General features: G+C 39.5%; 1 protein-coding gene across 4 annotated transcripts in view; it reads left to right on the forward strand.

Moving 5' to 3' along the window:
* ak8 (adenylate kinase 8) overlaps nucleotides 1-19,099 on the forward strand; it is a 184,619-nt gene that overhangs the window by 83,343 nt on the left and 82,177 nt on the right. For 3 of the 4 annotated variants that reach the window (XM_072566204.1, XM_072566206.1, XM_072566205.1), the window contains 4 exons: nucleotides 10,845-10,916; nucleotides 12,394-12,594; nucleotides 15,846-15,977; nucleotides 18,360-18,449. In XM_072566204.1, coding sequence (XP_072422305.1) covers nucleotides 10,845-10,916; nucleotides 12,394-12,594; nucleotides 15,846-15,977; nucleotides 18,360-18,449 — 495 coding nt within the window. Of the gene's footprint in view, nucleotides 1-1,576; nucleotides 1,680-10,844; nucleotides 10,917-12,393; nucleotides 12,595-15,845; nucleotides 15,978-18,359; nucleotides 18,450-19,099 lie in introns of those variants that run through there. The other variant, XM_072566207.1, reaches the window with a different exon arrangement.

Below are 19,099 nucleotides of genomic sequence, written 5' to 3' on the forward strand. Positions count from 1 at the left end.
TTTCAAATCTATTTTTATATCTCAAACTCTCCATTCCCAGCAACATTTTGGTAAATCTTTTCTGAACCCTCTCCAGTTTAATAATATCCTTCCCGTAACAATATGACCAGAACTGCACACAGTATTCCAGAAGAGGCCTCACCAATGTCCTATACACCATCAACATGACGGTCCAACTCCTATACTCAAAGGTCTGAGCAATGAAGGCAAGCATGCTAAATGCCTCCTTAACCACCCTGTCTACCTGTGATGCAAAATTCAAATAATTGTGTCCCTGAATCCCCAGGTTTCTCTGTTCTACAATACTATCCAGGTCCCTACCATTAACTGTATAAGTCCTGTCCTTGCCTGTATTACTAAAATGTGATACCTCACACTTATCCATATTAAATTCCACCTACCACTCCTCAGCCATTGATTCAATTGACCAAGGATTGCTTTTAGATAACCTTCTTAAATCTTAGATGACCTTCTTCATGGTTCACTGTACCACCAATTTTGGTGTCATCTGTAAACTTGCCAACCATGCCTCCTGGAGTCTTAACCAAACTTATAAAATTGATGCTTCTTTAATTGCCTAGCAATGAAATCTGGATGTTTGCTGGTAGAGTATAATTATTGGGGATATTTGCCAGAAGAAATAAAAATAGAATTATCAAGAAAGCTATCTAGCAGAAGCAAGAGTCAAAAACAAAGATAAGCCAGTTATTTTATAGTTGCAAGTCAATGTAGTCTTGTAAATCCCTAACTAGTTAAATGTACTGAATTTTTCATTTACGGTAACTATTCAGCACAGTGGCACAGCAGTTAGCACCGTTGCCTCACAGCGCCAGAGACCTGGGTTCAGTTCCCACCACATTCTCCCCGTGACTGCGTGGGTTTCCTCCGGGTGCTCCGGTTTCTTCCCACAGTCCAAAAATGTGCAGGTTAGGTGAATTGGCCATGCTAAATTGTCCGTACTGTTAGGGGCAGGGGTAAATATAGGGGAATGGGTCTGGTTGGGTTGCGCTTCGGCAGGTTGGTGTGGACTTGTTGGGCCAAAGAGCCTGTTTCCACACTGTAAGTAATCTAAATCTAATAATCATCAGAGTTTGAAAGTTTCCAAGGATTTAATAAGCATCTTTGAAGGCTCTATTGTTGAATCAAAACATTTCAATAAAACATCTTTAAAGACTCTATTGTTGAATGCCAACTTTCAAACGAACTCAAAAGCTTTATCACAGATTTAATAACCAGAATAACAGATGACTGCAACTTGCAGTTTTGAATATTTTTAGTCATGAATTTAAAGAAAAGAGAGGGTCTTTCTGTAGGTTCCTGAGCTGGGGATCATACGCTCTGACTGTTTTTCTTTTTCTCTCTTTCCTTTTAGTTTCTTCCTCTTTCCTTTACTTACCTCTTGTCCTGAGCTCTGATGACATCAGCAGCAGTGTGGGATCCTAGCGTGGTCTTGGATTGGTCCAGTACAGATTTCGTGACTGCGGCAAGTGGGCCCTGCATGGACTTATGTGAGCCCCTACTTATGGGACCTGGCATCAAAATTGGTGGCTGCTGCATTGACTGAGATGGCATTGGTGAGGCGGTCCTAGTTGTGAAAGATGGTCCCTGAGGATCAGCAACTTCATCGTTGGTTGGATCTAGTACTGGTAGTGGTGAAGCAGAGGCCGCAGGGCATTAAGGTGGGCCCAGCGATGAGATGCAATGTGATGTTGATGGGTCCGGTGCAGGTGGCAGCAAAACAGTAGCAGGGGGTGAATCAGCTCAGTGGTGAAAGATGGCACTTGAAGAGTGGTGACTTCAATGTTTGTAGGGTCTGGTGTGGACAGTGGTGAGGCAGTGGAGGAGGGATGGCAACTCAGGCACCATTGATGATGAGCTGGCTCAAGACTGGTGGACTCTATTTAAGCAATGTCTACATATTTTTCTTATTCTTAAATTATTCAAAATAGTGCCAGATCGTGGGGACAGTGGAAAAGCTTTTCACTGTATTTTACTGTTTTTCTCACTTAAGATACGTGTGACAATAAAATCATTCATTCATCTTGCACAGATATAAGACAGTACTTAATTATGCACTTGGTAAGGGTAATTTTACAAAATTCAATAACACTGCAAAACCATGGTAACCACCTGATGAAGGAGCAGCGCTCCAAAAGCTACTGCTTCCAAATAAACCTGTTGGACTATAACCTAGTATCGTGTGATGTTTCACCATGGGAATGTGAGCACATATTGCAAAATTTTGCAGTGCAATAGAATTTTGTAAAATTACCCATATATTCTGCTGATTTAGTCTATAATGTTATTTGGTAAAACAAATATATTGGAGTTATTATCTTTCAGAAATATCCATGGGAAAAATATAGGCCAGAATTTTATTCTATTTGCACTAAATATTGGAGCATTAATAACATCCTGGCTAATAAGGAACCCACCTGGATTATGTGCTAATCAGATACTTTAAGTGTTGAATGGCAGCCTTTCCAATCTGTCAGGTGTTCCAGCCATGAGATCCGCCCTGCCTGAGACTGCCGCCCTCTAACTAGAAGCTGCACAGAGTCATTGGAGGCCTAGTCTGCTCAACCATGAAACTCAAGAATAGGGAAGAGGCAAGTTTTTTTTAGATGGGGGTGGTTGGAAGATGGTGCTCTAGCAGATAGGAGGCGAGGTCAGAGGTCTCTTTAGCAGCCACCCTTTTGCCTCTAAGCAGGGAGCAAATGGAGCCTCCTGTAACCAACCACGGCCAAAAAAAAATCAGGCAGCCAATTTCCTTGCCTGCGAGCTCTGCAGATAATTGAGGTGATAGGAATTTGAGGCTCTAGGAACTTAATTAGTGGTGGGTCAGGAAAGTCATCCATGCATTCTCCCACCCAGGAATTCATTACTAGGGTGGCAAGGAGGAGATGGATATCTTTCTAGTGCCTACCCCTGATTATTTGCCCTTCCGACAACCTGCCCTACCCCTTCAAAATGGAGAAAATATATCCTGTGTTTTCAAATTTTGTGTAATGCCATTACCTTTTCTCTGTGATACACAGTATAGTACTTCACTTATTATCCCTATAGTGTAAGGTTCTAAACACCATATCAAATGATGACCTTGGCACCTTTAAACCCATTAAAATATTCCTAGGAAATAAGTGATGCCAAAACCAATGTCAGTCAGGGCTTTGACCCAGTGCATCCATTTTAAAAAAAAATTTTTCAAGGATGTGGTGTCATTCATATAGCTAGTACTTATTGCCAAGAGGGCAGTTAAGAGTCGACCACAGTGGTCTCGGTCTGGAATCACATGTAGGCAAGACTGGGTAACTGGGTAAGAACAGCAGTTTTTCTTCCCTAAAGGACATTAATAAATCAGACGGACTTTCACATCAATCAACATGGTTGCCATTAGATGAATGTTTTATTCCAGATTTCTGTTGAATTCAACTTTTGTGGTCTAATTTGACCCTATGTTCTCAGGACAATAATCTGGGGTTCTGGATTACTAGTCTTATGACATTACCATTATGCCATCACCAATTCCAGATTTCCTTCTGGTTTGGACTTCAGTCCACTCAACAATGATAGCATTCATTTACACAGAACCATATAATACATCGTTAATAAACCTGCAGGTACCATACAATTCATAAAGTAGAAAGCGTGTTATAATCCACTGCAAATTGAAATTTGGAAATATTATGAATGTCTGAGTGCAGGATAAAGGCAATGGTTCAGGGTAAAAGGTTCATGGAGTATTTCTTGCTGTGATCCCAAATGCATTTTCACACACTATTATCTGTAACATTCCTCATTATCTATGCACTATGCCTCAATGGCACTTTGCTTACTTCTTGCCGAAGGCAGAGGTACTCACTAGTACTAGGACTGATTTAGACAGTTTAGGAGAGTGGTCCAGGAAATGGCTGATGAAATTCAACGTAAGCAAATGTGAGGTCTTCACTTTGGAAAAAAGAACACAGACGTGTACTATTTTCTAAATGGTGAAAAAATTCATAAAACTGAAGTACAAAGGGATTTTGTTGTGCTAGTCCAGGATTCTCTAAAGGTTAACTGCAGGTTGAGTCCGTGATTAAGAAAGCAAATGTAATATTGTCATTAAATAATAATTAAAAAATAGTTGGAAATACTTACTTTTATTCAGAACATCAAAAGTAAAGAAAAAAGCCAATCACAATCTTCTGGGAACAAATAGGTTCTGCTTGCCATTTGGGTAGCAACAGATTTACAGTCAGAGTGATCATTGCGTCCAGTTCACGCCTATTGGATGTATTCATGTATCATTGTCTTCACGTGTCATGTCTAACTTCACATGCCAGTGCTGCAGACCTCTATCATCTGAAGGTATTCTTCTTGCTCAAAGCCCTTATCTTCCTCATCAGAAGACTGCTGCCACTTTCTCAGTTTTCTAGAGCCCATCACATCCTCCGTTGTCCTGCTCCAGTGGTACAGTGCATTTAAGAATAACAACATGCATTGTCTGAACTGTATTGCAAATACAATGTGCACATATGCACACCACTATTATCACTACCAGCCAATCAAAACATAGGAACCTCATCTTCAGCAAATGTATCATCTGCTCCACAATGGGCCTGGTCAAAGAATGGACAAGATTGTGTCTGCATTGGCCTCAGTCAGGAGTTGTGTAATAGAGTCATCAACCATGGTTGCCTGTGTCTTATCATTCATCTCAAGAGGGTTAGAATGTAAAAGCAGCAATGTGCTGCTGAGACTTTATAAAGCTCTATTTGGAACGCTGTGTCCAGTTTTGGGCCCCACACCTCAGGAAGGACACACTGGCACTGGAGTGTGTCCAGCAGAGATTTACACGGATGATCCCTGGAAAGGGAGGCTTAACATACAATGAACGGCTGAGGATCCTGGGATTGTATTCATTAGAGTTTAGAGGGTTGAAGGGAAATCTAATAGAAACTTGCAAGATAATGCCTGGCTTAGAAAGGGTGGATGCTGGGGATTTGTTTCCGTCAGGCAGGGATACTAGGACCTGTGGGCACAGCCTTAGAATTAGAGGGGGTCAATTTAAAACTGAAATGAGACAATTCTTCAGCCAGAGAGTGGTGGGCCTTTGGAACTCATTGCCACGGAGCGCAGTGGAGGCCGGGTCGTTGAATGTCTTCAAGGCAGAGATTATAAATTCTTGATCTCACAAGGAATTAAGGGCTACGGGGAGAGTACACGTAAGTGGAATTGAAATGCCCATCAGCCATGATTGAATGGCGGAGTGGACTCGATGGGCCAAATGGACTTATTTCTACTCCTATGTCTATTGCTCTTATAGTCTCCCAGTAACAATCCCAGTCATTAAAATGTAAGGCATCCAGCCCTTGATGGTTTAACATACACCTCCATACAATAGGACATGGAAGACTCCAACAAAGGTAATCATGGAATGCCTTTACATTGAGCTTTGACAAAGAAACTTTATTCCAATGAATGTAGCAGAAGCCATATTGCACACCCAGTAGGGGATTGTAGGATTGCTGTACGATTACTGATTTTTTTGTTCACCCATCTACCACATTACCCAAGAAAGGCGGCATTGCACATAAAAATACTTGCAGTTCTTGATGTGAGAAAATCAGTACCATGCCATTGTGCAGCCCGAGAGATATTGAATTGTCTTTGTGAATTGTGGAGCATAGATGTCACTTTTAATGACAGCTGTGATTACTTCTACTTCACAGGGATGGCTGTCATCTGATCAATGGCATAGTCATGATTGCTTGTGATGAAGATTTGTATCTCGCACAGTTGCGTACTTCATGCATTTCAAATGCAGTGCACATTAAATACAAACTACTTCAACCTGGACTGTGAAAGTGGCCATTTAGTGTAGTTGCCTCTTGAAGGGTCTCACATTGCTTACAAGTGGAGATCAGGTGCCCAGAGAGAAACAAAATATATCATCTCCCTGAGCCATGGCCCTACAGCTTAGTAATGCCAACAATCATACTGCACTGTCCCCCCATTGAAGTCAAGGTGGTTGTGAGCATCGACAGTTCCATCCCCATCCCACTGTAATCCATATGCTGCAATGCACTATTGTCTCCATCACGTACATTCAGTTTTCTCCCTTACTGATATTGACCCCAACAATTCCCTATATGCTGCTTTCACTCCTCAGAGTTGCCTTCCCCAACTTCCCTACCACATCATTGATGGACAGCCAGACTGATGATGGACCTGACCCCTGATTGATGTCTCTGCTGCTCCCTGACTTGTTTGCATTGACTTCCTGGATTAGTTGAACTGGATCTGCAGGACTGACAGTGGATCATCCTCATGTCTGTAGTAACATGGACCCCCTCTCTCTGACTGCTCAAGTGGCCGACTGACAGTGTCCAAGCCCCTAGACTGATATCAGATGCTGCCTTGAATTACTGTGCCAGGACATACTGACTACAGGCTGTCTGCCTTGGCTGACTGTGGACTATTGCCCTTAGACTTTGAGACCTGGCTATTTAGAGTCATAGAGTCATAGAGATGTATAGCATGGAAACAGACCCTTCAGTCCAACCCGTCCATGCCGACCAGATATCCCAACCCAATCTAGTCCCACCTGCCAGTACCTGGCCCATATCCCTCCAAACCATAACTATTCATATACCCATCCAAATGCAGCTTAAATGTTGCAATTGTACCAGCCTCCACCATTTCCTCTGGCAGCTCATTCCATACATGTACCGCCCTCTGTGTGAAAAATTCGCCCCTTAAGTCTCTTTTATATCTTTCACCTCTCACCCTAAACCTGGATACCCCGACTCCAGGGAAAAGACTTTGCCTATTTACCCAATCCATGCCCCTCATAATTTTGTAAACCTCTATAAGGTCACTCCTCAGTTTCCGACGCTCCAGGGAAAACAGCCCTAGCCTGTTCAGCCTCCCCCTATAGCTCAAACCCTCCAACCCTGGCAACATCCTTGGAAATCTTTTCTGAACCCTTTCAAGTTTCACAACATCTTTCCAATAGAAAGGAGACCAGAGTTGCACGCAATATTCCAACAGTGGCGTAACCAATGTCCTGTACAGCCGCAACACGACCTCCCAAACTCCTGTACTCAATACTCTGACCAATAAAGGAAAGCATACCAAACGCCTTCTTCACTATCCTATCTACCTGCGACTCCACTTTCAAGGAGCTATGAACCTGCATTTCAAGGTCTCTTTGTTCAGCAACACTCCCTCAGACCTTACCATTAAGTGTATAAGTCCTGCTAAGATTTGCTTTCCCTCGCATTTATCTGAATTAAACTCCATCTGCCACTTCTCAGCCCATTGACCCATCTGGTCAAGATCCTGTTGTAATCTAAGGTAACCCTCTTCGCTGTCCACTACACCTTCAATTTTGGTGTCATCTGCAAACTTACTAACTGTACCTCTTATGCTCGCATCCAAATCATTTATGTAAATGACAAAACGTCAAGGACCCAGCACCAATCCTTGTGGCACTCCACTGGCCAGAGGCCTCCAATCTGAAAAACAACCCTCCACCACCACCCTCCGTCTTCTACCTTTGAGCCAGTTCTGTATCCAAATGGCTAGTTCTCCTTGTATTCCGTGAGATCTAACCTTGGTTGACGTGTTTGCCATGAATGCTTCTGGCATGTGGTGCAAGTATGATATTGACATCTAATGGTACCATACAGCAGCATGTTCACCACATTGACTGATGATTGCTGACAACCATGACAAGCTGCCTGGCTTCATACCTGCAATAAATAACAAGGCAAGACAGTAGTACTGTGATGCATTGAGCTCTGAGTGAGGAAGCAAAGCTCAAAATGAAAAGGCAAGGTAGAGAGGTTGTGAGTATCCAAGTAGGCGTAGAAAAAGAGTACTCAGAGTGCAAGCAAGGACCTCTCAAAGTTAGGAGAAAGTGAGGACTGTAGATGCTGGAGATCAGAGTCAAATGTGGTTCTAAATCAGCACAGCAGGTCAGGCAGCATCCGAGGAGCAGGAGTATCGACGTTTCGGTCATAAGCCCCATCCCCTGGTCCAATTCATGGCTTGTTCTTGCCCGCAAAGTAAACTGTCACTAGCATTGCAATAGAAGGAGCCTGCGAGCTCCAAAGTGCAGCACTGGAGTGTAAAACTGTATTTTAATTGGATTGGAGATGTGACATGAGGGCGTGATGAGGCTGGTACATGCCCAGTGCCACCCTCCTGGATGGGAATATTCGCAGCCCAGGTGGCATGCCCTTCAACTCTGGTGACAGTTGTCCAAGATGGAGGCACAGGAGAGCAAGCAGTGAGCTGAAGTTGCTGATGCTTGCTCTGACTTTCATGTAGGAATTGCTGCCATCTAGTTTCTAGCCATTGGATGACAGAATAGGAAACTGCATATCTATGAAATGACATTAAGCAATAATGCTAATACTCTCAACTGTATGCAAATAGACCTCTTGACGCCTACTTATGAGTCTCGTCTCACTTATAAAAATTTTGGTTGAAGAATCGGACCATTCATTTTCTCAATGACAAGAATCTCATTTATATCATCACACCACATTTTTGCCAAGTGACTGACTCACCAATGTCTATGTCATTCAGTGACTGGGAAGATTCCACTTAATGTAATTCTTTTCTGGCAGGAATTGAAACGATTTGATTTGCTACGTCCTAAAAATAGTTAGCATTTTTCATGGACAAAAAAGCTACCCGGTTCAAATTATTATTCTTGCATTGTCAGCTGTGATGGAGGACTTTGTCTTCATTTCATATTATTTCTAAAACAAAGCTGCTGACTTGGCGAGCTTATGCAACTTGCTTTCATTCTTAAAGTTTTTTTTGATTAAATTAACTATGCCTTGTTTGTTCAGAAAGTATTACTGATAGATTAATATCAGTTTAATTAAGGTTTATTTTCATTGGTCACTGATTTAGATGAGAAACTACTGTCATAGTTTCTTCCCTTTTTCAATGTACAATAAAAGTAATCCTGCATATACTGGAGAGGTGGTGCTGTAGTGCTAATATTACAGGACTAGTAATCCAAAGCCCCACCTTAATATTCTGGAGACATGGGTTTGAATCTCACCACAGCTGATTGTGAAATTTGAACGCAATATGGAGAAAAAACAAAATCTGGAACTAAAACCGAGCTTCTGTGAACATGTTAGATGTTGATTATGGTAAATCCTTATTTTGTTCACTAATGACAATCTGCCATCTTTACTTGTTCTGGCCTACATGTGCCTCCAGACTCACAGCAATACATTTTGAGTCTGACCGATCAGGGATGAAGAATGAATACTGACCTAGCAGTGATACTCTAATCCCATCAATAAATTTTCTTAAAAATCAGCATGATGATGAAGGTGTTCACCCTCTGTGTATGGATAAAGTATTAGTTAGCGACGACTATCGGCACAGATTTTCCAAAGTATATTGTTATAAATTGATGTATGCTGTCATGTTGTAACAGATCATTTATAACTTGTGTAGAATGCAACAGTACAATGGACCTATTGGATTTCCTAGATATTAAAATTGAGAAATTTGTTTGACAGGTATTAAATACATGCTTGACTTGCCAGTAACATATGTGTAGACATCAGCTGAAGTGCTCCATACACAATATAGGTCAAAGCTCCGTTATAAATCTCCAGGACTCATGTGGGACTGACAGATACTTTGAATGTGAGAACAGAAATCCTAACAACTTTTTATTATTTTCTATTTCTTTTCTGCTTTTTCTTTTGGATTCAGGCCTGGCCCAGAACCCATATACCTTTTTCCCAAATCATTGTAGTTAATTTTATCTTTTGGAGTGGGACAGAAAACTAAGATACCTTTGTGAATAGAGTTTATTATTCATTTTTTTTCTTTTTTTCCACCACTAGGAAAACATCCATGTGGCTAGTTGAATACTTGCAAGTAAAGCCTATTGATTAGATTAGATTAGATTACTTACAGTGTGGAAACAGGCCCTTCGGCCCAACAAGTCCACACCGCCCCGCCGAAGCCCAACCCACCCATACCCCTACATCTACATCTACCCCTTACCTAACACTACGGGCAATTTAGCATGGCCAATTCACCTGACCTGCACATCTTTGGACTGTGGGAGGAAACCGGAGCGCCCGGAGGAAACCCACACAGACACGGGGAGAACGTGCAAACTCCACACAGTCAGTCGCCTGAGGCAGGAATTGAACCCGGGTCTCTGGCGCTGTGAGGCAGCACTGCTAACCACTGTGCCACCGTGCCGCCCGTGCCGCCCTATTGAGGGCAATGCTAACCTCAAAAACTGTGGGGGGAGGGTAGGGAGAGAAGGAGTCAACTAAATCAAAATGGAATTGGAGGGGGAAATAAAGCATTGTATCCCCTGTGGCACTCATCTGTCTCTAACAACATTTTTATGTTTCTTTCCTGAAATTGAACGTATTGCTCATATGTAAAGAAGCTGGATGCACTAGCCATCAGTATAGAATAGTTATGGAGATGGTTACAATGTAATTCAGGCGGTACATTGGTGGGAAAGGCATTTAGCTGATTTTAACTGGCAATCATCTCAATTTTGCTGGGTGGCCGAAATTAAAATTACCCCAGTGTTTTAAAAAATAATTTGTATAATTTGTTCACAAAACATGCCTCCTGTGTTTATCTTGTATCTGCAAAACGCTTGAAAGCTGCAATGGATAGTCCTGGGAACATGGTATAATGACTTATATGATAGTATTTAAGGGATCAGTTCACCTTGAAAGATGCTATACTTCTGATATGTTCAAGCTAAGTTCAGTATGGTTTCCACCAATTAATGATCCCATTGTAACTATACAATTATACATTAACTGCAGCTTTTCCATCCACAGTTATACTTGATGCCCCTGATACCGTGTTAATTGAGAGAAATCTTGAGAAAAGGATTGACATGACTACAGGAGGTATAATCCATTATTTATAAACTAACTCTTTATCAGAATTACACTTTAAAGTAGTTTATAACCAGCTCCATTTCTCCTCTTACATTCTACACTTTTTTTTAATATTAAGTATCTTAATGATTAAAATAGTAATTTTCCAAAACAGAAGCAAGTTGTTTCACTATGCTTTTTCTTTATTGTGGTTCTTGTGTATTGTGGTTAATAGAATATCCAGTGATATCCTTGTAGAAATATTTTGAGGAATGTAAACTGCATGCATCTTCTAGGGGGAGCAAAGACTAGGCTGCTTTACATCCTGAACAATACACTCAACTCATTTGTTTGTGCTTTGGGAAGGAGGAGACCTAAAAATGCTGAAATGTGGTATGCAACAGAAGAATGTTAAAAGAAATTTATATTGTATTTATATGGTATCATCCACATGCTTTACAGCATTAACCATATCCTTTAGAAGTGGTGTGATGTGAGCAGTCAGTTGTCACACAAGATACCAAAGCATCGATGTGCTAAAGGGATCAGATTAATTTTGATTTCACCTTTAAATCCATCAGCCCAATTTCATTTCTGCCCATTGTATTAGTCTATTAAGTAAACATATTCTTTGTGGCACAACTGTTATGCTTTCCTGGGTTCAGTACAGATCATTTCTCCAACTTCATTCACTGTCTCACCTTCATGGTGTAGCAGTGAAATACCACTGCTGTTCAGTTGCAATCCTATCAGTCCTAAAATAGATAATACTTCATCTGCGACAAGTGTTTTTTCCACTCCTGCAATATTATGCTAAAACTAACGTGAGATTCTAAATATTGTTTTTTCCTGTTCCTACTCACACTGTGTCCTGCCACTCCATAAATAGTTGTATACTTACCATCCTATTTTTAAATGAGCATGTTATCCATTCTTTTCCAATATATTTATAACAACTATAATTTATTTTGTGACACAATTTTTTAATGCCTTTCTTGCAGTTTTGCAGTATTGAAATTAAAAAAGTTAATTTTTGTATGACAGATCCATAGTAAAATTAAAATAAAGTTGTTCTCAAATAATTATTTTTGAAACTTGTATTATAAATGCACAGTTCTGGATATCACAACATTTTTAATTATAGTTTCCCAGGTAACAAAATAAAGTTTTGTTCGGCAGTGATCTTCTAATATTTTGTAGCGCTTTCTTAATATTATTCATTTTAAATCTACCTTCATAATTACCATTATCGGCTGGCCTAAATATATTTTCTCTATAAACGAGTAAGATGTTCAAATTTTAGCTAAATAATTCTCAGTGTTGTTGATTACTGAATAAGAATAGAGACTGATGCATCTTGATTAATCTGTAAATAAATGTAACCACTGAAGTGGGTTTATATTCTTTATATTGCCTAGAGTACTGTTCCTTCAAAGAGAGTGGTTTATAATTCATATTGTGCATTACCATTCCATTCTTTACTTTAACCTTTACCTGTATACTCTAGAAATATATCATACAACCTTCAATTGGCCAACCTCCAGCAAAATACAAAAGCGCCTAGTGAAACCTGATGGAACTTCAGAGGAAGAAACTGCGAAGAGATTATTGGAATACCGCAGAGTGATTCATGGGATACTGAATAGCTACAGTAAAAAATACCATATTATTAATGCGGATCAGCCCAGTGTTGATGTCTTTTCCCAGAGTAAGTAATATTCTATCAACGACCTTTTATAGGAGGATCTAGTAAAGGTAATATTTGTATTGCTGAGAGCTTCTGTTTGGTGGTGGTTGAAATTATGAGTGAAACGGTGAGTTGACTATCATTTTATTGATTTGAAATCCAATTCAAACTAAGGAGACAGAACTCACCAATATATGTTTCATGAAAAGTTCTCAAATTAAAACAATATTGGGGTAAGCATTATATTCAATATAAAGTTCCTAATAAACATAAATTTATGACCAGCTATTCACCTCCAGCAATCATCTGGGTGTCCAGATGATTTGTTTTATGTGTACACTATTTACTGCAATGGTGTATGAGTTGGACCACTGACAACCACTTTGTCCAAAATAAACTACAGAAGTTATAAATGCTTTCAGAAAGGAAAGGGACACTTACTCCCTTTTGGTTTATTCTGCAACAGTCCAACTGATCAAAACTCATACATAATACAGTGGGCAGAAAGTGAGAAAGAGAAGAAGAGTCGATTCGCTCTGGCACTGCACTTTGCTATTGCAACCTACTATTCTTTCACACCAGTTATTGTGTTGTAAAGTCCTTAAAAAAAGTAATAGTGGTGAAAGAAGCTCCAAAAGTGAAAATTAAACGTGTGATTTTATAAATTAATATCTGCAGCTGCTCTATTTTGGTTACTTTTATTCACCTACTCAGTTATTAAGAAGAAGGAAATCAATAGACAGGGTTAAACTATCAGCTATCAGGGTTGGGTTCTGCAGTCCTACCAGATCCAGCTGTGAACATTAGTGGACAATCAAACAACTAACCATAGTGGTAGCTCCACAAATAGCTCCATCCTCAATGAGGGGGAAGTCCAACACTTCAGTGCAAAAGACAAGGCTGAAGTTTTTTGCATTAATTTTTGGCCAGAAATGCCATGGGATGATCCATCTCTACTTCCTTCTGAGATCTCCAGCATCACAAATATCAGTCTTCAACCAATTTGATTCATTCCATTTAATATCAAGGAACAACTGAAGACACTTAATTCTGCAAAGGCTATGAAGCCTGGCAATATTCCAACATAATACTGTACAGTTATGCCCCAGAACTAGTTGCATTCCTAGGTAATCTATACCAGTACAGTTACAACACGAGCATTCACTGGACAATGTGGAAAATTGATCAAGCGTGTCCTGTGCGCAAAAGGCTGTCCTATTACTGCTCTATCATTCTACTGTCAATCATCAGCAATATGATTGAAGGGGTAACTGAGAGGGCTATGAAGCAACACTTGCAAACCTGTTTAGTACTGCTCAGTTTGAGTTCTATCATGGCTATTTGGCTCCTGGCTTCATTGCAACTTCAGTCATGGACAAAAGAGATAAACTCCAGAGGTGAGATGGTTGATTTCCTTAACATCAAGGCAGCATTCAGCCAAGTATATGTCAAGGATCCCTAGCAAAGCTGGACTCAGTGAGAATCGGGGAAATCTCAGCTGGTCAGAGTCATACTTAGCACAAAAGAAGATGTTCTAATTTTTGAAAGGTCAATCGTCTCAGCCCTAGAGCATCATTGAAGACATTTCTTGGACTAGTGTCCCTCCATCGTAAGGTAAGAAGTGGAGATGTTTGCTGATGATTGCAAGATGTTCAGCAGCATTCATGTTTCCACAAATACTAAAGCAGCCAAGTCTATATACAGCATTTGTGTCACACATGTCCCAGGCAATGACCAGAGAAATCGCCCTTTGACATTCCGAATCCCCCACTATCAGCAGACTGGATATTATCATTGGACCAGCCATATAGATACTGTGGCTATAAGAGTGGGTTAGAAGTTAGGAATTCTATGATGTCTGTTCACCATCAAAAGGAACAAGTCAGGATTATGATGGAATATTCACAATTTTCCTGGATGTGTGCCATTCCAACAACACTGGAGAGGTTTGACACGACCTGAACAAAGCAGCCTGATGATTTGCACCCCATCCATAACCTTGAACATTCACTCTCTTCACCATTGATACAGTGGCAGTGTGTACTGTCTGCACAATGCATTCCAGCAGCTCACCAAGGCTCCTCCGACAGCACCTTTCAAACCCACGGCCTTTGCCATATAGGATGAGACCAACAAACACATAGGAGTACCACTACATGCAAGCGCTCATTCAAGCCATGCAGTTAAGGAACTGAGACTATGTCACCATTCCTTAACTGTCACTGGAACAACAACCTGGAACTTTCTGCCTAACAGTGCTCTGGGCAGCCCTACACCCTAAGAATGCTCAAGTTAAAGAAGGCAACTCACCACTGTCTTCTCCAGGGGAATTAGGCATGTGTGAAAAGGGCTGGCTTAATCAATAACACCTACATTTTTTTGAATTAATCAAAAACAAACTGCCTGCATTGAAGCAGTATGTAAAGGCAATTCATTGTTCCTTTATGAGTGTCTTACCACTTTCTTATTGTTCATAGACATCATATTACTGCAGTGCCAAGGTCTTTATTCACTAGGCAAAAACATTCTGCTGACTAAAGTCATGAAAATTTTATGTTGCATTTCATTAATTTCAATCTTGTATTTCAGCATAAATAATTTTTATAATTTGCAGCAATTAGTGGAAGAGGAGAAATGTGCACAGACTGATTCATTTTTGCAGGATAATTTCACATGTTGCATTATCAAGTCAGAATCCGAAGTTTGCCTTATACTCTGATTTGTTGAACCCACTGTTCCCTTGGGTTTGCAAGAAAGCTGTGTTTGTCTCATGCAGAAGAGATCAGAAAACAAACAATATATAGTGAGGCTATTTGATTTTTAATAAAAATTAATGTAAATTATAACTTTTAACATCTGTGCAGCAATACACTTTGACTTAACAGTGTGTATTTTTTTAAAAAACTAAGATTGCATAATTTTCTGTTGATGTGTATCCATAATTGTTTGTATTTTGTACAATTAAATTAATTGAAAAATTTTATAAAATATGAAAATTCCACTTGAACCTCATTTATTTAAAGCGTGGAACAGGCTATTCATGCGTTGCAATCTTTATACATTTTTGCAACTGTGAAAGAAAATCAGGAGGGAATAATTACATCTAATTACTCCACAGTTAATTAATACAAATGGGGAAGGTGTGTGGGGGGAAATCACGTACAAATGGGGCTTAACAACATTCATACTGTATGAATTTGTTTGCCTCTAAGTATTATTAGTGCTCAGAGTCTCTGCTAATTTTTTTTAAAAAACCTTTCCATTGTACACAGCTTTAAGCCATGTCCAAAGCCGACATCGATCCAATGCCCCCTACACACCAAGAATTATTCTTCATGGTCCCCCTGGCAGTGGTAGGAGCCTGCAGGCAGCACTGATTGCTGAAAAATACAGGATTGTTAACGGTGAGCACTAACTCAGTTGGACTTTTTGTCTTTATTGAACTTCTGTCTTTGTCTTGTAGATTCTGCTGTACAACAGCAGTACATTTGAAACTTTACAATCTGCAGTAAATATGTGGTAAGTCCATGGCCTGTTGTGACTTGTTTCTATTACAGTTTTGCCTCTGGAGGCATCTAAACATACAATAGATAAACGTTGCTGCAAGGTCAGTACTTCTATGTTTGATACTTCAGTGACTTGTCATAAATATATCTTCTATATTTCTGTCTACTGGTATGGAAATCAAACTTCAGAGCTGAATCAGACTCACATAGTCTATGTGATGCTGCAACCAAAATGGCAAACCTTCTCTGTTTTTGGATGCTGGCTGCTCTGCTTCATGTTGTCAGCATTTGCTCTTTTTACTGTCAAATGATTATCCTTGTCTATTTCACACTGCTGATCTATATATTCTGGTGGTTTCATTGTTTTTCTTTTCCGAAGTGTCTTCTTTCACTAGGAGGGCAGATGGGCCATTCCTCAGATAACCTGAGTGCAGTCAAAGCCACCTTTTGTTGAGTTATCAGGTGCTATGCCCAGGGGTAAAAAGATCTTGGAGGCTGAGTATTTTTACTTTTATGCATCTTTCAGCAGACTACAACACTGATTCTCTAGCTAGATGTACAGGGTTGGAGCTAATAGTCAATGTGTTCCAATGTGAAAGAAACTTTATTTTTCTTCATTGCTCAAATATGAAAATAATTGGTAACAGCAAGTAACTTCCGTTTTCATCAAACATTCTTGGGGTCATAATTTTGAATTGCCCATAGCAAAATTAACTATAATGCAGTTACTTAGCATAACATGCTTAACATGCCTGCCATTGGTCTCACTATCAGTTTGAAAAACAGAACAAGAATCCTCTTTGTTGGTTTAGGTGGATACTAACAATCCCATGGCACTATTTTAAAACAGAAGGTCAATTATGGTGGGGTTGTCAGCAAACTTTGATTTTTCTAAGATGGACAGTGGAGTAGCATGGTCCATGCAGTAAAATGGAACTGTTCACAATTCACTTTCCATGTCTGTGTTGTCACAAGTTCCTGAGGTTTTCTTGTACATAGAAGAAATAACATGCATATCTTACTCACTGTAATTTTCCCAGTAAATTCTGGGCCACTTTGTGGTGTGCAATGTTCATAGGATTGCTTACTGTTGTCATGCAGCATGGGTTGTCACAATTAAAAATGTTAATTTGATATGAAGTACTTTAAGATATTTCTGAAAGATGTGATAAACCTACGTAATATACGTAAATACAATACTTATTTTGAATTCAGTTCTAGGTTGAGGATATGTTGTTAATCTGTTGATTTAATAGTGTTGCTTTTTTATGCATAATTCAATTAGATTAAATTAAACTAACTTAAACTGACTGCACTGTCTTAATGTCTATGTGATCAAGAGTTAGTCATTTACTATCAAATTAGTTGACAACTTTGTTCAACTGTTATTGAAATTCATGAAGTTCTTTTTGACACCAACTGAATCTTTAGCCCAACTATATGCTGAAATGCAACAAGAATATTTTTCTGTTTTGTATAAATCACAAAATAAATAAATAATCCTGATTCTTATGAGTAGTTCAGAATAAAACAATGGAGATTAATAGCAACCAGTAACTTTTAAAATTGCGTACAACTGTAAAGTATTAAATTGTTTATTTGCTTTCAGTCTTCAATTTTTTTAGTAAGCCTCACCAAAAATGACAAATTTACATATTCCTACAATTTCTAAATTTCATGATTTTTCTCAGGCAAGGTTTGGTCTTAGGTATTGGTGTATTTGTACACCGAGAGCTCTTTCTTTCATTATCCCAGCTGGACTTGCATATTCCAAGTAGTAAGTGACTTTACTGTTCTACCTATCAAAATGTAGACCTCCTATTTATCTATGTTGAACTGCATTTGCAAATCATTTATCCATTCTGCAAGCTTACTAATGTCCTCCCATAATTTGTTATAGTCCTTACTCAATATTGATTACTCCCCAACTTCACAATTTGGTATCATCTGTGAATTTAAATTTTTTCTTCATTGATTACAAAGTCCAAATCATTAATGTGAATTATGACTGGGAACAATGAAACAGTAAAGCTGCTTGTCAATAGTGTTTAAGAAACAGTTATTCTTCACAGCTGTAGGTGAATGGTCTATGAAACATTTGAATTTTTCAAATATTTTATGAATGGGTAGCATATGTCATGTAAATAATTATACCTTCAGGCATACTATAACACGATTCACAAGGAATTTGAGGGTAGTATAGACTGTTGTAGTTTTACTCGTGACCGGGAAAATTACTTCTTTGAATGACATTGCTGAGATGAACACTTGTTTTTCCAGTTTCCTGTGGACAGTTACTGAAGGAGCCTGTCGCTGCTGAGACAAGATTCGGTGAAGCCATTAAACCCTATGTTGAAAGTAGGCAGCCAGGTAAGGTTCCTGACCCCCCTACTGATGGTGTTCTGATATTGAACAAAGGGCAAAATTCAGACACCACCAGAGCTTTTCTCACTCGTTATTAACAGGGAGTTCAGGAGACGTTGAACAACTGAATATCTCAGAGTGAGGTCCACAGGGACATCCCCTGCACTTCCCTCTAGCCCTTGCTTAGAGCATGTTTGTACTAGCTGAAGGCAGAGAAGGGTTTCTGAATAATTTACTAACTGATTAATAGACTCACATGGGTATAATTAGGACAGGCATAGGCAGCAGCTACAGTAACCAGTACAGTGCTTAAGGGAGCTAGAGGCTGCTTTAGCTTCGCCTGAAAGAAAGTTTCTGGGGCGCTGCTGTTTGAAGATGAGTCAGGAGGAGAGCAGAGCCCTTGCTCTTTTGAAGTGGAAATAGGACAGTTTGAATCTGTCGAGTTTAATTTTTCAGAGGTGCGATGGACCCTGTGGTGCAACTTATTTTCCTTTTTTTGACAAAAAAAAGTTATTTTACTTTCCATAGGTAAAATTTATTCTTTAAATATATAAAACATTTTAAAAATAAAATTCATCAGTGGCCAACAGTATAAAATTATATTAATGTGTTATTCCCTTCCATTACTAATTCTGTATCACCCCTTGCTGGTAATT

This window comes from Chiloscyllium punctatum, chromosome 49, assembly GCF_047496795.1.
Source record: "Chiloscyllium punctatum isolate Juve2018m chromosome 49, sChiPun1.3, whole genome shotgun sequence".
NCBI classification, from domain to species: Eukaryota; Metazoa; Chordata; class Chondrichthyes; order Orectolobiformes; family Hemiscylliidae; genus Chiloscyllium; species Chiloscyllium punctatum.